The sequence below is a fragment of the Lissotriton vulgaris genome, chromosome 7 (assembly GCF_964263255.1).
Source record: "Lissotriton vulgaris chromosome 7, aLisVul1.2, whole genome shotgun sequence".
Lineage (NCBI taxonomy): Eukaryota > Metazoa > Chordata > Amphibia > Caudata > Salamandridae > Lissotriton > Lissotriton vulgaris.
The window spans coordinates 221,089,974-221,110,659 of record NC_141695.1 but is presented as its reverse complement, the minus strand read 5'-3'; the positions used below and the strand labels follow the sequence as shown (position 1 = coordinate 221,110,659).

The following is a 20,686-nucleotide window of genomic DNA, read 5'->3' as shown; positions in this document are numbered from 1 at the left end:
GAAAGATGGCAGGCAACCTGCTGTCAAGCTGAAAAATGAAGTTCATATCGGCCTCTAATTCTAGCTAAATACAAGACCCTAGGAGGATCTACTCTCATACAATGCGCTTAGGAGACCACATTAAACGTCTGAACAAGTAGGAACATGCTTAAAATATGAGAGATGTTAGTGACTCATTTTTTGTTGACTGATGCAGCAAGTTTTTTAACTATGCGCACTGTAGTACTGCTATCCTGTCCCAAGTGCATTTGGTCGACCCCGCAAACATGTTAAAGTTGGCTAATCCTCCATTGCCATATTTAACTTCCTTGTAAGGCCGTAGAATATGGTGTAGGGAAATACTCCAATGGCATAGAAAATTAGATGTCACTTCTTGACTGCAGGACCTAATGTGCCATTCACTAGGCAGACAAGGAGAACATGGCTTCAGGTCTACATTTGAAGCCCAGCTTCTGCAGTGTTTAAACCTGCAAGTAGATCTGCCAAAATAAACCTTTTGCCAGGAAGAATACCCAATTATTACATATTAAGTAAGTCCTCCCTCAGTAGGCCTGCAACCCACAAAGTAGGGGGCTCTTGTATTTAAAAGTGAAACATGTAAGATTATAATGTTTGCATGTTCCTATCATTATTAGCCTCCAAAAGCTATTTTCACTGTTATTGGTGTAGCTGGTTCTATGAGGAAAAAGCTACTGTATAGTTAATTTGTTCTATTGGCCCATATGACGCATTTATTATCAAGTTTGCACGGTTTATGGATTAAAGAGAAATTTGCTGCTGTCATCGAATGCAATTCAATTTGTGATTGTAGTACAGAGTTGAATAGTGTCACCAAAGAAGGTGCCAGGTCCAATTCAAATTGTCTACAAAATCAATTGGTCAGATCATCAGGTTCTGGTTATTTGTTGGGGTACAGTTCATGAATGACTCAAGTGACTTCATCAGCCGTGATGGGGAGTTCCAGACTATCTCTAAACCTTATTGAGTATCAGTAGTTTTGCCACAGTTATGACGGCCTCAACCTCCTTCAAGTCAACCAGGTAAAGATTTAAATAAAATGTATGGAATGCCTTGAATGTGTCTTCATGGTTACTAAGAATGGTGATGTATGGGCGCTGAAGTGAGGGGATACCTTTTGAGACTGACTAAAATTGTAAACATTTGCCTAGGAGTGACCTGGATTTATTTGCATGCTAATATAATCGCTGCTTAAAGTAAAGTAGCACTTTTTATGATTTCTCTGTGGCAAAAATCCAACCTGGCCCCTGATGGTTATAATCTTTTATAGGGTTTTGAGTGATGCAAGGCTCTTTAGTCATCTTCTAGAATGAACAGGTCATTCTCTAAAGATTCTCTATTAAGTGTGCTATTGCAATGTTGATCTGTCCTTTGTGTCCCAAAATACAGCTTTAAAGGCGTGCCCTAGTGTATTCTAGGGTATCTCACCAAAATCATTTTCTTGGAAGTATTTTGAGATATCGTCTTCCAATGTTTTTTTAGCTATGTAGGGATTTGTCAAACCACTACTGTGCTTTCTTACATTGAGTCAGGGACATTTTCCCCTCCCATGCCAACATTGCGTAGCCAGAGATTGCTATAGTGCCACGACAGGCAGGGGAGTATGTGCCCACTATCTCCTGTATGCCCCAGATTAGGTCAATTTGCGAATAGTACCTATGAATGTGGGAATATAAGGTGTATTCTGCCTCTGTGGTATGCTTAAGTTGCCCCCTATCCACTAGGTATAGCTCCTCAACCATCTTTGTATTCCCCTGATAGCACTCTCTTTAGGTATCAGTTGTTGGGATATCTATCTCTGGTAGCATCAGGGACAAACCTAAAGTCACCCACCCAAATGAGATTGTCAGACCGCCCACTCTACAATCTTGCCCAACATCTGAAGTAGGAAATATTGCTGCCCTTGGTTGGGCATTCATGTATTTAGAGATTTGAGTGTAAGCCCCTGGTGTTGAATATTTCAGCTTAAAGTTTTTCCTAGCAAAATCAATGTCAACAGCTGGACCTCACCCAGGGGCTATCTGGATTTGAAGGGACTTTTCCAGATACAACCTTCAATCTTACAACACTGGAGGATTTCAACTTCCATTCAAAAAACACTAAGTCAAAAGGTAAAACGTTGACCCTGACAATTTGCTTGATGTATTGATGTATTGCTTTATCACGGTCAGCCTGAAATTGCACCTAGGTCCCATTGAACCATGGAACAGTGATTTCTGATCGGTACTTTACTTTTTCATGAAGGTTTTTGCCTTGTTTTGTTTTTAGACTTTTTTAGTGTTGCTAAAATATTTTGGACATTTTCCTAACTTAAACTTGTCTGCCCTGTGCCATAACTACCAGGGGTTAAGCCTAGGTTTAGCCTGACAGAATTGTGGAAGTTATTACCTGAATAGGGCTAACCTCCTACCCAAATGTTAATCCCATTTTCTTACAGCTAAATTGATCAGGATCTTCTGACAATTTCATGTTTTAGGATGTTCACTTTCGAGGATAGATTTGAGATATTGTGTTTCATGCACCAGACTCCATGATAATTGCATGGAGTAATTAATCATAATGCACTTTGCTAAACACAAAGATTCGAAAATTTCCATCTGCTACATCAATGCCTATTTTAATAGTTAGGAGATGAGGGAGAGGCTTCCTTGCTCTGTCAAGACCTCCAAACATAGTCGTAACCTACAGATTAGGATATAAGAGCACTACTTAGATAGCTCCTCAGCCCCTTTGACATTTTTGAGATAATGACGTCTCAGACATGGTTACCTCCAGAGTGCACCTGATAAGTGTTTTAAGCAATCGCTCACAGATGCGTCCTACTCACCTCTGATCAGGTTCCCCCCTCTGAAGCTCCAGGTATAGTTGATCTTTGGGGGATTCGCAGACACCAAAAGGGGGAGCTTCGCTGCTCCATGCTCCATGGCCGTCACTACCTTCAACTGTGCATCTGAAAACTCTGGTGGGTCTGCAAGCACAAAATGGACAGTTAAGGGAGAGGTAGTGGAGAGTCATACCTGCCAGTACCATCTTGGCTGAGGTTTCTGATCACTTGACAACTAAGAGAGTACAATGGAAAATTGTACCAATTGTACCAACATGTAAAAATGTGGTAATATTCTCAAATTTCAGTATTCACAACAGAGTATCAGAGGGTCAATAGTGCGACAGGCTAGTTGTAAAAGACAGAACAGGTGTAGCGCTCCCACTGGCCATATGACTAAGGGGCAAAAGCTATAAAATGCCAGATCAAGATCAGTATCTGGTCTCTGGCTCCCATCAGTCACCACTCGGAACCGCCCTTCATCATTTGGGGCCCCGAGGACCAACACTGTACCAGATCTTGGTATATTAACAGAAAGAAGTGATCTTCCTGTTAGTCAGTCAGTGTTGGTGTTATGGTAGAAACCATATGTGTTGGTGAAGTGACTGATAGGGTTGGAGAAAAGTGTAATGTGCAGTGCAAGAAAAAACCAGGAAAAGAATGAGGGTAATATTCTCAAAACCACATTAAAATGTCTACATGATTTATGCAATGTAACCCAAAATAATCTTAAAAAGCTTTGTTTAATAAACTACTCCAATTATCTCATGGTAAACCTCCCATTATTTTAGACCAAAACTCCATGTCAGTGTACCAAAATATGAGCCATAATGGAATGCACTTTCACCAGAGAAAATAGAATTGAAAGGTTCCACTTCTTTCGAAAAACATAACTACCAGTTGTATACCTATATAGATTTTTAAAGCTAAGCACTGACAAAGAAACCCTCTGAAAGTTCCATAAAAAAATAAGGTTTGACACATTTTATTTAAAAAATCTAGTTCTCAGGTTAACACTACAATGTAAAACTTCATACTGAAGTGATCAAGATAGTTCAGAATAAAATTGCACCAAATTCCTCTGAATCTTGCACTAAAGAACTTTTTTAGGTTCCAACAGCTTGTGGGATCAAGCGCTCACCCCTTATATGTGACTAACATCAGCTGGGATAGTCATAAGCAGTCACTTAAAAAAAGGCAAATATCTGTTCTCTGATTTAGACATTTGTAAAGTACAATCAAACATAAGGAAAACTTTACTACAAAATGTGGTCCTTTGGTCTGTGGCAGTGAGGCCCCTTGAATCGGGACTGTAAAGAATGTAATGCTGCATCAGTGTGGAATGATAGAGCAGGACCTCTGCCCCAAAAGAGACGGTCTTAGTGTTCCTCCACTGGTTTATCTAGACTATCTGTATCTTCACTGACGTTTGGTGTCTTCTTGGTCCCTACCTATCTTCAGTACCTTACCTTTCTGAACTCCTCCTCACTTACAGGATTGTGCAATAGCAAAGCCTTAGTTGCTTTATCAGTGGTCTTCCTACCTGTCAGCCCACACCTATGAATGTCATCACTTCTGCATGTACCGCAAGTGTGAGCTGTGCCTTGTGCTTTGTCTCACTTTCCTGTCTGTGGTGGCATCAACATGTGAGAGTGAAGGAACAGAATGGTGAAGGACCCCTTCAGTGGGAGTCCTGTCAGAAACCCAAATGTATATTGGGCAGTCGCCTCTAATGCCTGGCTCAGAGGTGATTGGTAGGGCACAGGCAGATGTAGTAGCGAGGTACGAATACCACACCTGCACTAGCCTCTCGTTCACAGTAGGTTAGAAGTGGTTGATGGGAGGAAGCAAACTGGACCCATGTGGATAATATTCAAGATATCCTCATGTGCCGCGGGGTCATACACTTCCCACTTAACACTCTGACTATGTAAGAATGTTGCTCTCTTTCAACTCTAGGAGTGATTTGCCGCATACAATACAATAGTTACAATCGAACCTGCTTTTTACCGGATGTCTCTTTTTTGTTTGATGTTGCATAATGTCCTGAGGTCAGCCTTGAGTCACTCTTAGTCTCACGTTAAAATGAGGACTGTATTAATTTAGTCAGCAGTATGTTACCGCTGAGGTGGTCCAGAAATCGTGAATGCCAAGGATAACAGGGCTAGAACAGTATATATGTACTGGAATTCAAATGAGACAGAGCTGATTTATACATCAATTTCCAATAGAGACAACTAACTTCCTAAACAAGCAATGGTAAAGCCAATAGGCCTGGCTATAATGTGCTAACATATGCAAACAAATGCTATTTGCATTCATTACCACGTTAAAGGCAAACGGATGGGCTTTGCAATTGCTAGGTGTCCTGTGAGTTAGTAGCTCAAGACTGCTGAATCATAAGGTGTCCTAAGATTGGGCAAAACAAGCCTGACGTGCCGCTACTAGATATCCATGAGCAGCAAAAGCTAGAAGGGGAACAATCTGTTACTAGGTGTCTCCAAAGTCCGCAGCACAAGATTGCAGTGCAGGCTGGTCCTAGATGTACCAAGAAGTAAAACACAGCTGGAATTAATTTCAATGCCACTCAAAAAAAATCAACAAATTAGGCCGAAGTTATGTAACTGAAATTATTTCTATAAACGTACTATATGAAGAAAAATGTGATGCACATTGTTGCTAAACATTAAAGAGGCCAGATATAACACACTGGTTATCATGTTTTCGTTTTCAGAAGAAAAACTCGTCTGAAAAATACTTCCAAGTGGTCTCAAGGAAATATTACCAAAAGATTCAATCAATCAATCAATTAATCAAAGCATTTGTATAGCGCGCTACTCACCCGGAGGGTCTCAAGGCGCTTGGAGGGAGGGGGGTCCGCTACTGCTCAAACAGCCAGGTCTTGAGTTGCTTCCTGAAGGAGAGGTGGTCTTGGGTCAGGCGGAGGTGGATGGGGAGGGAGTTCCACGTCTTGGCAGCCAGGTAGGAGAAGGATCTTCCTCCCGTGGTGGCTCTTCGGTTGCGAGGGACGCCGGCGCGGGCGTGGCTGGTCGATCGAAGCTGGCGGGTGGGAGAGTAGAAGGTCAGGCGGTCGTTGAGGTATCTTGGGCCTTGGTTGTGGAGAGCTTTGTGTGCGTGGGTGAGGAGCCGGAACGTCATTCTCTTGCTGACGGGGAGCCAGTGCAGGTTTCTCAGGTGTGCAGAGATGTGGCTGTGTCGGGGAATGTCCAGGATGAGGCGTGCTGAGGCGTTCTGTATGCGCTGCAGTCTTTTCTGGAGTGTTGCTGTGATTCCGGCGTAGAGGGAGTTGCCGTAGTCTAGTCGGCTGGTGACGAGGGCCTGGGTGACCGTCTTCCTGGTTTCGGGGGGGATCCACCGGAAGATCTTACGAAGCATGCGCAGGATGTTGAAGCATGCTGAGGAGACGGCGTTGACTGGTCTGGTCATCGAGAGGGAGGAGTCCAGGATGAAGCCCAGGTTGCGTGCGTGGTCTATTGGTTTGGGTGCGCTGCCCAGGGCAGGGGGTCACCAGGAGTCGTCCCAGGCGGAGGGCGAGGATCCCAGGATGAGGACTTTCGTCTTATCTGAGTTCAGTTTCAGGCGGCTGTTCATCATCCACTCGGCTACGTCTTTCATTCCTTCATGTAGGTTGGTTCTGGCGGTGGCGGGGTCGTTGGTGAGGGAAAGGATCAGCTGGGTGTCGTCGGCGTAGGAGATGATGTTGAGGTTGTGTTGGCGTGCGATGGCCGCAAGGGGGCTCATGTAGATGTTGAACAGTGTGGGGCTGAGTGATGATCCTTGTGGTATGCCGCAGATGACTTCTGTGGCCTCTGATCTGAACGGGGGGGAGGCGAACTCTCTGTGTTCTTCCGGCGAGGAAGGAGACGATCCAGTCCAGTGCCTTCTCCTGGATTCTGATTTTGTTGAGGCGCTGCACTAGGGTGCGGTGGCAGACCGTGTCGAACGCCGCGGAGCGGTCCAGGAGGATGAGGGCCGCTGTTTCTCCGTTGTCGAGCAGGGTTCGGATGTCGTCGGTAGCTGCGATGAGGGCGGTCTCGGTGCTGTGGTTGGCCCGGGAGCCGGACTGCGAGGTGTCGAGGGAACCATTAGTTTCGAGGAAGGTGGCCAGCTGTTTGTTGACGGTCTTCTCGATGACTTTGGCAGGAAAAGGAAGCGAGATGGGGCGGTAGTTTCTGAGGTCGGTGGGGTCTGCTGATGGTTTCTTCAGTAGGGCGCTGAGTTCGGCGTGCTTCCAGCTCTCTGGGAAGGTGGCGGTGTCGAAGGAGGCATTGATGATGTCCCGTAGATGGGGTGCGATGACCGAGTCGGCCTTGTTGAAGACGTGGTGAGGGCAGGGGTCTGTTGGAGATCCGGAGTGGATGGAGTTCATCGTGCGGATGGTGTCTTCGGTGTTGATCGGTGTCCAGGCGCTGAGGGTGGTGGTGGGGGGCGTTGGTATGGTCGTAGGGTGCGTCGGCTGTGTGTTGAAACTGTTGTGTATGTCTGCGATCTTGCTGTGGAAGAATGAGGCGAGCGAGTTGCAGAGGTCTTGCGAGGGACTGATGTCGTTGTTTCCGGCGCTAGGGTTCGAGAGCTCTTTGACGATGTTGAAGAGTTCCTTGCTGTTGTGGGCGTTGTTGTCCAGTCGTTCCTTGAATGCGGTTTTCTTGGTGGCGTGGATCAGTTGGTGATGTTTTCGAGTGGCGAGCTTGAGGGTGGCCATGTTGTCTGTAGTTGGGTCTCTGCGCCAGTCTTTCTCGAGGGCCCGGCAGTTCTTCTTGGAGCTCTTGAGTTTGTCGGTGAACCAGGATGCTTTCTTGGTGCCGGGTCTGGGGGGAGGGTCTTCAGTGGAGCGAGGTCGTCTGTGCAGTTGCTGATCCACCTCGTGAGATTGTTGGCGGCTAGGTTGGGGTTTGTTGAGCTTTCGGGCGGGTTCTGGCTCAGTGAAGTGGTGAGCTGGTCGGCTGTGATCTTGTTCCAGCTTCTGCGGGGGACCTGTTGCGGGTGGTGGTGGAGCGTGGTCCTTCTGAAGCTCAAGTGGACGCAGCTGTGGTCTGTCCAGTGGAGTCCAGTGGCGTGGCTGAAGGAGATGTCCTTGCTGGAGGAGAAGACGGGGTCAAGCGTGTGGCCGGCGTAGTGGGTGGGGGTGGTCACCAGTTGCTTGAGTCCGAGGTTGGCGAGGCTGTCCAGCAGGGTGGCGGTGTTGCGTCGTTGTTGTTCTCCAGGTGGAAGTTGAGGTCCCCGAGGAGGATGTAGTCAGTGGAGGGGAGGGCGTGCGGGCTGATGAAGTCGGCAATGTCTTCGCTGAATAGTGTTCGTGGTCCCGGGGGTCTGTAGATGAGGGTGCCTCTGAGGGTGGTCTTGGGGTCGGTGTGGATCTGGAAGTGCAGGTGTTCGGCGGCTGTGAGGGTGTCGACGGAGTTGGTCGTGATGCGGATGGTGTTCTTGTGGACGATAGCGATGCCTCCTCCAGTCTGGTTGACGCGGTCCCTCCGGGTGATCTTGTATCCGTCTGGGATGCCGATGGCGATCTTGGGTGCTGAGGAGGCGTTCATCCAGGTTTCCGTGAGGAAGGCGACGTCTGGGGATGTGGTGTCGAGCAGGTTCCAGAGTTCCACGGCGTGTCTGTGGACAGAGCGGGTGTGGAGCAGGATGCACTTGAGGTGATTGCTGCTGGTGTTCATCTTGACGGGTGCGGTGCAGGTCCGGATGCAGGAGAACTTGCAGGATTGGCAGGTGAAGGGTCCGTGAGAGCGTCTTGGGGTGGCTCGGTAGCAGCTGGGGCTTCGGCCTGTGTTGAGTGCGTTGAGGGAGGTGGTGTCGTAGGTCCGACGGGTGGGATGGCATCTGCGGGGGCCAGGGGTTCTGGCGCTGGGTGCGGTCCAGGTGCGGACGGGCGCAGACGGGCTTGCCTTTGGCGCGCCTTCGGCGCACAATCGGCGCTCCCGCTGCGCGCGTCCGCTGCGCGTTCGCCGGGCGGCCTCCATATGAGGGGCTGAGGGAGGGAGGAGCAGCTGGGAGGCGGGAGCGGGGAGCGAATGGGAACGGCGGGGGGTGGGGCCGCAGGGAGCAGCAGCGGGAAGCAAGGACGAAGCAGGAAGTGGGGGGGTACAGAAGGAAAAGAGGGAGCGAGGGGGCAGCAATCACAGGGTCACCAGGGTAACAGAAGGCAAAGGGACACAACGGGAACCAGACAGAGGGTACAGACGGCGAAGGGGAGAGCAGGCACAGATGTACACAAGGCAAATGAGGGGAAAAACAACAGAGAACGGCACAAGTTACAATAATGGATACAGAAGGCAAATGCAGGGAAATAGACAATAAGGCAGAACGGCACAAGTTACCAGGAGGAGCAGTCGCGGTCAGAGCGAGTAGCGGACAGAGCGTCTCAACAGTGCAACAGCGCACAGCACGGGGAGGACCTCGTGGTGGCTAGGGGGGCGACCTACCTGCAGGCAGGGTCAATGGTCGCTAAGTAAAAATTCTGATGAGCAACTCTCCACAAAATTCACTAAATACTCCTTGGACCACTTCCAGTAAAGCTCAGTAACATTCTTAAAAATAGTTTTTAATTTATATCCTTCTCGAAATGCTTACTAAAATAATCACTAAAATGCTTTAAAATACTTCTTAGAAAGGGTACATCAAGTCATAGAGCTAATACGAAATGGTCCCTACCAAGATCCTATGTTAATTCCAACTATTATGCTCTTAAAATAAACACTAAGTTGTTTCAAAGTACCCTGCGTTGGAAGAGGATGCAGGTAAGTGTAAATAACTGGACTGCAGCAGAGGCTCCATTTCTCAATTCCTGGCACCGCACCCGCATGGTTAGGATAAATATGGACTTCAATTTACACTGGTTCTCAGTACGGAAAGGGATGTATGTGAATATCTTTAAATGCCTGGAAGGTTCCGTCCTGAAACTATTAAAAATATTAACCTTTCCACTTCTTCTGCTGCACAAGAAACAGTCAGCAGTGGCAGCTTGCCTTTGGAACAACCTGCCCACATCCTCAAAACTCACCAGTTCCAACATCAGCTTTTACCCTACAACTTCGGTTTATTTGCATGAAAACAATATAGATGATTTGTCTGTCTCTCCCTGTGTACACCAGCTTTTCTCTGTTTTTTCCTTATGAATTTATTTGACTAATAATATATGTCTGTCTAGGGATTAATTCTATTTGCCAAAGAGTAACCTTAGGTCCAATTATTCTCATAAATTATCCCCTTGCTAGCACTTTACCCTATACTTTTAGAAAGTTGACATTTTCCAGCCGTAAATATTTGGTGCCTGCATCCTGCTCCTGGTTCACTTGACTTGGTGTAGGTGACAGTTGGTCTTGGTATATTCCTCCCAGATATGAACACAATAGAGGGATTAAGTGTCCCTGGATGAGCCATCACTGTAAACCATCCAAAATAGCGAAGCGGTCCCCTTTGGACCTCTTCCCTTTTGTGAATGTTGAAAAAAGTTTCAGGGAGAAAAGACAGTGGTACAGAGGATCACTGCCTACTCCCAAAGAAACATCTGAATTTTTTTTTTTTCAAAAAAGCAGCTTAGTTCACTTTAAGGAAATGGGTTGCTGTAAAATAATAATGTGTTTATTGATAGGTCCTGACAGACATAGTGTCTGCTGACCCTTGCAGGCACCATCCCTGTGATAGCCACCGAACACAGTGAGTTGCATTTTATGGCCAACCTCATTAATATTAATGGGGTAGGTCAGATTTGACCCATTCAGTTTTGGCATCTTGGCAACTGAAGTATTAGTACGTAGCCACTATGACCGAACTGGAAATCACCATACTGGATTCTATTATCTCAGACCAGCTAGAATTATGTATTTTCAGAATGGAAAGTCAATCTAAGAGAACCTGGCGAGGTGCAATAGTGTATCGACCTCCGGATTTGAAAACTAATTGTACACGTAATCTGCGTGAAGCCATTGCCCCCATGTACTAACAGGAGAATAACCAAACAGGAGTTACCCGTTAACCCAGTTGAGACCGGGTGTTATTTGTAACGAGAAACAATGTCTCAACAGGAATATCAATTAAAGGGACAAGTACAACAAAGGGAAAAAAACAAAAGCACAGGAACAAAGGACAAGGGAGACCGAAAAGTAATGCAATGTTTATTATTTACATTTAGAGAACACAACAATTGCAAATTAAATTGCAGTGACCAAAACAACCAGATGTATACTGGCAGTGTATAATTGAGTGAACGGCGCAGTGACACATGTGACTTGATCACCAATTTGAACTCACTAATTCTGGTCCAAATGGTGACGGGATCGACCCACTCAGCTCGTTACACTCTGGGCCTTCATCAATACAACCAGTAATAGAGTGGAGCCACCCCTTCCACTGTTGTGGTCAGATCATGATATGCTGAAATTCTCTATATCAGTAGTTACTGAAAAAAAGATCTCAATCATGAATGTACACGGAAAAGACCCTGGCGAAAAGTTACTTCCACCACCGTTTCTGCTCCTTTAGCCCCCCTCATTTTTCTCACACTGAGAGTATTGACCAGACAGCCACCTCCTTTGAGGCTGCAGTAACATCTACATTGCACATTGTGGCCCCTCTTACAAGGGTTAAAGTTAAGCCCAGGGCAGCACCATGGTTTACAGAACAACTAAAAATAGAAAAACTCTCCTGTAAGACAGCTGAACGAAAATGGAGAAGAAGTAAACGTACTGTAGACAGGGAAACATATAAACTCACTCATCGTAGCTACTTGGCTAACATTAAACAGGCAGAAAAATCCTTTTTTATAAATAGGATAGAAAAGGCTACAAACTCTAATAAAAAAACGCCATAAAATATTAAAGGAATTTATCACCACTTCCACGCAGCCATGCGCTATAGTGACACAAAATTGGGTAGATTCGCTTTCTAAATTTTTTGAGGAAAAGGTCATTGCAATTCATAATTCCTTCCTACATCATGACACTAACAAGGCAAAGAATCTTCAAAACGATACTGAGGACACTCTCTCGTTGTTAGACAAGTTCTCTATGTTTACCTCAGAGGAAGTGACAACTGCAATGGCTAAAATTAAATCAGGTTCTACAGGAGACCCGGATCCACCATGTTTCTTTTCAACCATTGCCCCATTACTTGTTAGAAATCGTACTGACCTATTTAATATCTCACTTGCACAATCAGCAATCCCAGTCATATGGAAAGCAGCTAGGGTCAGACCAATTTTTTAAAAACCGACTGCTAATTCCAAGAGGCTAAGTAATTACCGGCCTATATCCTTGCTCCCTTATTTTGGAAATGTGCTTGAGTCACTGATTAATCAGCAAATTACTGTACATCTAGAAAATCATGGATTACTGGATCCCACACAGTCTGGCTTTTGGGCTGCACATAGCACTGAAACAGCATTGGTGGAAGTCATGGAAAACATCAGACTAGCCCTGGACAATGGGCAGTCAGCCATACTCATCTTGCTGGATTTGTCAGCCGCCTTTGACACCATCTCCCACAGCATTTTAAAACAACGGCTCTGGGAGGTGGGTGTCAGAGGTAGGGCATTAAATTGGCTTTGTAATTACCTGACGGACCGGACCACTACTGTTCAGATCAGAAATATGGTCTCTCACAGCCGACCAGTAAAGATGGGAGTCCCGCAGGGCTCTATTTTGAGCCCTCTGCTCTTTAATCGTTATGTGGCACCGTTGGCTAGGGTGATCAGATCCTGTGGTTTTGATGTAGTGTCTCACACTGATGACACTCAGCTTCTGATCACCCTAGGTCCTGGTCCCATTGATACAAAAACTGTATGATCCATATAGATGACTGGATGAGTGCCAATCATCTACAACTGAACGGGAGCAAGACCGATGGCATCCTTTTTGGCAGGGCACAGGACGTTTGGTCAGAGGACTGGTGGTCCCTCAACCTAGGTCCCTGACTATCACCAATTTGGAGTTGTACGCTAGTGCCATGAGACCTTCTATGCCATGAGACCTGACTATGTGATACTTGTGAAGAGAAATGGACAGGTGGGTAGAAGACAGAACCAACCATTTGAATTGAGGTGGCACCACTTGTTTCTTTAAGAGTACAATTAAATATCTTCTGAGATAGCGATGCACACTGTAGCACTCTATTGCATTAAGCAGGGCTGAGTCTAAGTAAAGGAGTTATACTGCCCGGTCTAGGGGAAGGAAAGTGAAGAGCTTTAGTAGATGGGAAACAGGTACACAAAGGGAGTCATTGTTCCTTGTAGAGAATGAAAGAGGAAGAAATGTTTGTCGTGTGCTATTCTGTCTGTGGGGGACAGTGTGTCCTCATCATAATCCCCTCACACACCCCAAAGGATGTCATGCTTCATCATTTGGGCTTTGCTCCTCGTCGGGCCAGCGCTGCAATGCCCTACGAGTACCCCGAAGGGTCTCTTTACCGGAGATCTTTTGATGAGAAGCTGTTTGGGTGCGTGGGTGTGAGTGGCAGTGAAGTCTAAAGTGGTGTGTTAAAAAACGACTGGAGGGAGAGTGAGTACTATTTATTTGGGTGATCCCTCTGTCATTGTTAAAACAAAATATGTGGTGCTGCTCTCGGGGATAATATGTCGCTCTGTAGCTGGGTATATGTCCCTAATGGACATATATAACGGTCAACATGTTTCGCGCTTTATGTGGCCTCTGAAGGAGATGCAGAACGCTTCTTCAAGACCAAGGGAAGGTACATTTTAAGGTCTCGGCCTAGTGTACACTGCGCAGCAGTGTTCGCGCAGCCAGAGTCCTTTTCCCGGCGTTTTGAAAATGGACCTTGAAATTCCACATAGCTTGTGCATTTCCTAGGTCCATTTTCATTGGGCTTTGCATGCGTGTACTTTTTTAACAGAACACGCAATAGGCCATGGGCGGTCGCGTAGCTCCGCCCATGGCCTATTGGTGTCCGTTAGGTGCACCAAAGCCCATATGTCTTCAATTATGTACTCGTGGGCGTTTTTTTTTTTAACAATAGCAATTGCTTTCGCGATTGCTTTCACTGCTGCTTGTTTAAGATATCTGTGATGTGGGCAGTGTGTGGAGGGTCGGTGCAGAAGCGCCGGGCGCTGCCGCTCCGCACGGATGTCCAGTGACTTGGTTCTGCGCTGCAGTGCTGGGAGTGCAGCGGCTCGGATCTACACAGGCTGTCAGAGCTCTCGGGGATCCCAGCCAGGTTAAACAAGCAGTTCTGTCTTGATGGCAGCTGCTGGCAGCCAAGATGGTGGCTGTTACTGCCTGTCTGTGCTTATTAAGCTGCTGTGAGTGTACGAGGTTTGATGGGTTCAGATAGCTGCTGCGCTGGAGGGAGGCGGAGGCCCGGCTCGGGCTGACCCGTGTGAGCTTCTCCACGCTGGCCATGCTGATGGCAGCTTCTCTCCGTTGCTCAAAGTGAGAGATTCTCATGTGGGTTATAGGACTTAAAAATACGTTTTAGATTTTGCATCATGCAAGTACAACGTCGCTGTAGAGGATGTCACGCGCCTGACGTGCAATTGGACTATATACTCGGGCCTGAAACCGAAATAGCAAAAACACTGCAGGGTCTGCACCACCCGACTAGATTGGAACCTGTGGGTTTTGAAAGATAGCCCCTCTCACTGCAGAGATAAAACTACTGTACCTGTTCCTGGTTTGCTAGGGTCCAGGCTCTATTTGGTTCCGACTGCTGGCTGTTTTTTCGCGTGGGCATACTCCCTACCAGAGTGCTCCTGGCTAGGTTTGCTGCTAGCTGCCGCCGTAGGACTGATTTCTGCGATTGTGAGTTCGGAGGGTGGGGGACAGTAACCCATGTTATGCTGACTCTTCCCTGCCCCAGGCACACGCCCATTGTCCCGTACATTGTCATTTAATCAACGGAAGTGTTGCCTTTTGTATTTGAAAGCTTTTGTAAGTGGCTGAACCTGTATTCTGAATTATGGAACCTGTTGACAACAAATGAACGGAAGGGCTGCTATTTGATTTTAAATATCCTTTTTATGGTTGCAGATGTATTATTGTATTTAGTAGTGTATACATTAGTTTATTCTACCAAGGCATATATATGCTAATAATGATAGACTTGTCAATTCTGGCTATAACAAAAAAGTCCGGCTTCAACTGCGCTGGGTGGGTTGGAGGGAGGGGGGATGGGAATCAGGTGCAGGTTTCGTGGGTCCCACCATGTCTTGCTAATCCACTGCTCACCTATAGGGGTCTGCCAGCATTCCTCGGTCCCTGAAACCAGACCAGGGCATCAGTTTATTTAATTTTTTTTAAACAAACCAGTGCCGATTCAAAATATCTTTTCATCATCCAGTGTGGTTTGGACTGTCATGGAACATGAAACTTGCCTACTGGCCTGTCAGTTTTTGAAACATTCTGTGCAAATATTACTAAGCGTGGACTTCGGAAATTCCTCCCCCCGGTATTGTATGGGTTTGCTATGTTGAGATAGGAACCCATATCCTTGTGCCCTGCCTTCTTTAATTCAGTACCCTTTAAAAACTCTTTAAGTTATAACGAAGCTGAAAATAATACTCTTCAGGTTTGTTGATTCACAAAGCATTTTAGTAGTTAATGTTTTTTTATCTTCGACTTTGGAATCAGAGCACCACGTGGTTGTGAATGTGGCATCTATGTTTCACATAAAATATATCTATTTGTGTGACATGTTATTATCAGCACTCTTCACAGCAGACGCCAATTTTTCAATATATATATATATGAAACGTGAAATATATATTCTGTGTTTAGTTATTCTTTGCTATTGGGTTTTAATTGTCTGAGGATCAGAGCAGTTCACTTCTAAATGCAGATTAGCCGTTGTTTCCCTAAATTGAAAACACCAGAATGTGTGCTGTATGAATCACTGTAACCTAACATTATAAAAGGCAGAGTTACAATGACTGATGCTAGCCAAGTGGTGCAATGTTGTTTAAGCTGTTGGAGTCAGAGAGGGCAATGCAGTCAAATCATATCTAGGAATAGCCTCCCTGTGCCTTATTATGTGACTTTCGCAGTGCCATCTTTTTGCTCTTGTTTGTTTTGCTCAGCATGTTTCTGATCTTAGCATAACAGCCTTTGAAACGTAACCCAACTAAAGATGGCGGTCTGGAGAGCATGGGAGAAACCAATATTCCGCTTTCATTTTTGTGTACACAGTGTCAGATAACAGCCCAGAGACGCTGTCTAACAATCAATCAATCAATGCATTTGTATAGCGCGCTACTCACCCAGAGGGTCTCAAGGCGCTTGTGGAGGGAGGGCCTGCTACTGCTCAAACAGCCAGGTCTTGAGTTGCTTCCTGAAGGCGAGGTGGTCTTGGGTCAGGCGGAGGTGGGTGGGGAGGGAGTTCCACGTCTTGGCGGCCAGGTAGGAGAAGGATCTTTCTCCCGTTGTGGCTCTTCAGATGCGGGGGACAGCGGCGAGGGCGTGGCTGGTCGATCGAAGCTGGCGGGTGGGAGTGTAGAAGTTGAGGCGGTCATTGAGGTATCTTAGGCCTTGGTTGTGGAGAGCTTTGTGTGCGTGGGTGAGGAGTCGGAACGTGATTCTTTTGTTGACGGGGAGCCAGTGCAGGTTTCTTAGTTGTGCGGAGATGTGGCTGTGTCGGGGGATGTCCAGGATGAGTCGTGCTGAGGCGTTCTGAATCCGCTGAAGTCTTTTCTGGAGTTTGGCAGTGGTTCCGGCGTAGGGGAGCTGCCGTAGTCCAGTCGGCTGGTGAGGAGGGCCTGGGTGACCGTCTTCCTGGTTTCGGTGGGGATCCACCGGAAGATCTTCCGTAGCATGCGTAGGATGTTGAAGCATGACGAGGAGACGGCGTTGACTTGTCTGGTCATGGAGAGGGAGGAGTCCAGGATGAAGCCCAGGTTGCGTGCGTGGTCCGTTGGTTTAGGTGCGCTGCCCAGGGCAGGGGGCCACCAGGAGTCGTCCCAGGCGGATGGCGACGATCCCAGGATGAGGACTTCCGTCTTATCTGAATTCAGTTTCAGGCGGCTGTTCCTCATCCACTCGGCTACGTCTTTCATCCCTTTGTGTAGGTTGGTTCTGGCGGTGGCAGGGTCGTTGGTGAGGGAGAGGATCAGCTGGGTGTCGTCGGCGTAGGAGATGATGTTGAGGTTGTGTTGGCGTGCGATGGCCGGAAGGGGGCTCGTGTAGATGTTGAACAGCTTGGGGCTGAGTGAAGATCCTTGTGGTACGCCGCAGATGACTTCGGTGGCTTCTGATCTGAACGGGGGAGGCGGACTCTCTGTGTCTTTCCGGCGAGGAAGGAGACGATCCAGTCCAGTGCCTTCTCTTGGATTCCGGCGTTGCTGAGGCGTTGCACTAGGGTGCGGTGGCAGACAGTGTTGAACGCCGCGGAGAGGTCCAGGAGGATGAGGGCCGCTGTTTCACCGTTTTCGAGCAGGGCTCGGATGTCGTCAGTGGCTGCGATGAGGGTGGTCTTGGGACTGTGGTTCGCCCGGAAGCCGGACTGTGAGGGGTCGAGGGATCCATTCATCTCGAGGAAGGCGGCCAGCTGTCTGTTGACGGTCTTCTCGATGACTTTGGCAGGAAACGGGAGCAGCGAGATGGGGCGGTAGTTCTTGAGGTCGGTGGGGTTGGCTGATGGTTTCTTTAGGAGGGCGCTGAGTTTGGCATGCTTCCAGCTCTCCGGGAAGGTTGCGGTGTCGAAGGAGGCGTTGATGATGTCCCGGAGATGGGGTGCGATGACGGAGTCGGCCTTGTTGAAGACGTGATGAGGGCAGGGGTCGGTTGGAGATCCGGAGTGGATGGAGTTCATCGTGCGTATGGTCTCTTCGGTGTTGATCGGGGTCCAGGCGCGGAGGGTGGTGGTGGGGGACGCTGGTGCGGTCATTGGGTGCGTCGGCTGTGTGCTGAAGCTGTTGTGTATGTCTGCGATCTTGTTGTGGAAGTACGAGGCGAGTGAGTTGCAGAGGTCTTGCGATGGGGTGATGTCGCTGTTTCCGGCGCTGGGGTTGGAGAGCTCTTTGACGATGTTGAAGAGTTCCTTGCTGTTGTGGGAGTTGTTGTCCAGTCGTTCCTTGAATGCTGTTTTCTTGGTGGTGTGGATCAGTTGGTGGTGTTTTCGAGTGGCGAGCTTGAGGGTGGTCATGTTGTCTGGTGTCGGGTCTCTGCGCCAGGCTTTCTCGAGGGCTAGGCAGTACTTCTTGTAGCTCTTGAGTTCGCCAGTGAACCAGGATGCTTTCTTGCTGCCGGGTCTTCTGGGAGGGGTCCTCAGTGGGGCGAGGTCGTCTGCGCAGTTGCTGATCCACCTTGAGAGGTTGATGGCGGCATGGTTGGGGTTCGCTGAGCTGGCGGGAGGGTTCTGGCTCAGGGAAGCAGCGAGCTGGTCGGCTGTGATCTTGTTCCAGCTTCTGCGTGGAGCCTGTTGCTGGTGGTGGTGGATCGGGATCCTTCTGAAGCTGAAGTGGACGCAGCTGTGGTCCGTCCAGTGGAGTCCGGTGGTGTGGCTGAAGGAGATGTCCTTGCTGGAGGAGAAGACGGGGTCAAGTGTGTGGCCGGCGTAGTGGGTGGGGGTGGTCACCATCTGCTTGAGTCCGAGGTTGGCGAGGTTGTCCAGCAGGGTGGTGGTGTTGCGGTCGTTGTTGTTCTCCAGGTGGAAGTTGAGGTTCCCGAGGAGGATGTAGTCGGCGGAGGGGAGGGCGTGCGGGCTGATGAAGTCGGCGATGTCTTCGCTGAATTGTGTGCGCGGTCCCGGGGGTCTGTAGATGAGGGTGCCTCTGAGGGTGGTCTTGGGGTCGGTGTGGATCTGGAAGTGCAGGTGTTCGGCTGCTGTGAGGGTGTCGTCGGTGTTGGTCGTGATGCGGATGGTGTTCTTGTGGGCGATGGCGATGCCTCCTCCCGTCTGGTTGAAGCGGGCCCTCCGGGTGATCTTGTAGCCGTCCGGGATGGCGATGGCGATGTCGGGCGCTGAGGAGGCGTTCAACCATGTTTCCGTGAGGAAGGCGACGTCTGGAGATGTCGAGTCGAGGAGGTTCCAGAGCTCCACAGCGTGTCTGTGGACGGAGCTGGTGTTGAGCAGGATGCACTTGAGGTGGTTGCTGCTGGGAGTCGGCTTGTTGGGTGGAGAGCAGGTCCGGATGCCGGAGAACTTGCAGGAGTGGCAGGAGAAGGGTCCGTGGGTGCGTCTCGGGGTGGCTCGGTAGCAGGCAGGGTTCCGGCCGGCGTTGAGTGCGTAGAGGGTGGCGGCGTCTTAGGTCCATCGGGTAGTCTTGCATCGGCGAGGGCCAGGGGTCCTGGCGCTGGGCGCAGTCCAGACGCGGACGGGCGCAGACGGGCTTGCCTTTGGCGCGCCTTCGGTGCACAATCGGCGCGCCCACTGCGCGTCAACGCTGCGCGTGCGTGGGGGCGTCATAAGAAGGGAGCCGGGAGGGAGGGTCCGCTGGGTGGCGGGAGCGTGGGAGCCAATTGGCTGGCGGGGGGCGGGGCTGCAGGGAGGCAGCGGCGGGAAAATCGAGTGCGGGCTGGCGGGCGGCTTAGCGGCGGCTGGGGCGCCTGCAGGAAAATGAAATCGGCGTCACAAGAGGTCCGAGGCAAAACCAGGAGCAGCGGAGAGCAGGAGGCAAGATGAGCGTGGGGGCGACCAGGCCTAGGAAGGCGCAGTGGTTGCTAGTGATGTATTGATTTTGTCCAGCCCCTCGGGCAGGAAAGAACTGGTGTCCTCCAAATCATCAGTGGTGCTGTACGCAGTGGAGATTGAGTGGTGCTGTAGGTGTTGCGGGTTGAGTGGTGAAGTAGGCGTTGCGGGTTGAGTGGTGCTGTATGCGGTGGGGATTGAGTGGTGCTGTAGGCGTAGTGGGTTGAGTGGTGATGTAGGCTTTGCGGGTTGAGTGGTGATGTAGGTGTTGCGGGTTGAGTGGTGCTGTATGCGGTGGGGATTGAGTGGTGCTGTAGGCGTTGTGAGTTGAGTGGTGATGTAGGCGTTGCAGGTTGAGTGGGGATGTAGACGTTGCGGGTTGAGTGGAGAAGTGTGGTTCACTGGTTAGAGCAGGCAGACCCTGAAGCAGAGGTCAGACCCGGGACCAGGGTTCGATTCCCGACGCGGCAGGGTGCTGAGCTCAAATGTCCACGGACTCGATAATTCTCGCTTCGGTGCCTGACCTAATCATGGGTTCACACTCTGCAACTCTGGGCATTAAGCTTGCTTAATCTCCACAACGGCCCCCCCGCGGCGGGATGCCTGGATTTCACCTTGGGGATGCCCTGTAGGGGCTATCTCACAGGGAAAAACCAGGACGGGTTCCCAAGGCAAGCGCGGAGATACCCCTTTGGGGGTCGATTCTGCGCTATATAAGAAACATAATAATAATAATAATAATAATAATAAGTGGTGATGTAGGCGTTGCGGGTTGAGTGATGCTGTACGCGGTGGGTTGTAAGTGGGACTGTAGGCGTTGCGGGTTGAGTGGTGCTGTAGGCCTTGCGGGTTGAGCGGTGATATAGGCATTGTGGGTTGAGTGGTGATGTAGGCGTTGCAGGTTGAGTGGTGCTGTACGCGGTGGGGATTGAGTGGTGCTGTAGGCGTTGCGGGTTGAGTGGTGATGTAGGCATTGCAGGTTGAGTGGTGATGTAGGCGTTGCGGGTTGAGTGGTGTTGTATGCGGTGGGGATTGAATGGTGCTGTAGGCGTTGCGGGTTGAGTGGTGATGTAGGCGTTGCGGGTTGAGTGATGATGTAGGCGTTACGGGTTGAGTGGTGATGTAGGCGTTGCGGGTTGAGTGGTGCTGTACGCGGTGGGGATTTAGTGGTGCTGCAGGCGTTGTGAGTTGAATGGTGATGTAGGCGTTGCGGGTTGAGTGGTGATGTAGGTGTTGTGGGTTGAGTGG

General features: G+C 49.1%; 1 protein-coding gene across 1 annotated transcript in view; it reads right to left on the bottom strand.

Annotated features, from left to right (window-relative positions):
* The window catches only part of NPHS1 (NPHS1 adhesion molecule, nephrin), a 269,434-nt gene that overhangs the window by 92,603 nt on the left and 156,145 nt on the right, over window positions 1-20,686 (bottom strand). Inside the window, exon 15 of the mRNA XM_086929995.1 lies at window positions 2,846-2,986. Within this exon, the coding sequence (XP_086786121.1) occupies window positions 2,846-2,986 (141 nt within the window). The remainder of the gene's footprint in view (window positions 1-2,845; window positions 2,987-20,686) is intronic.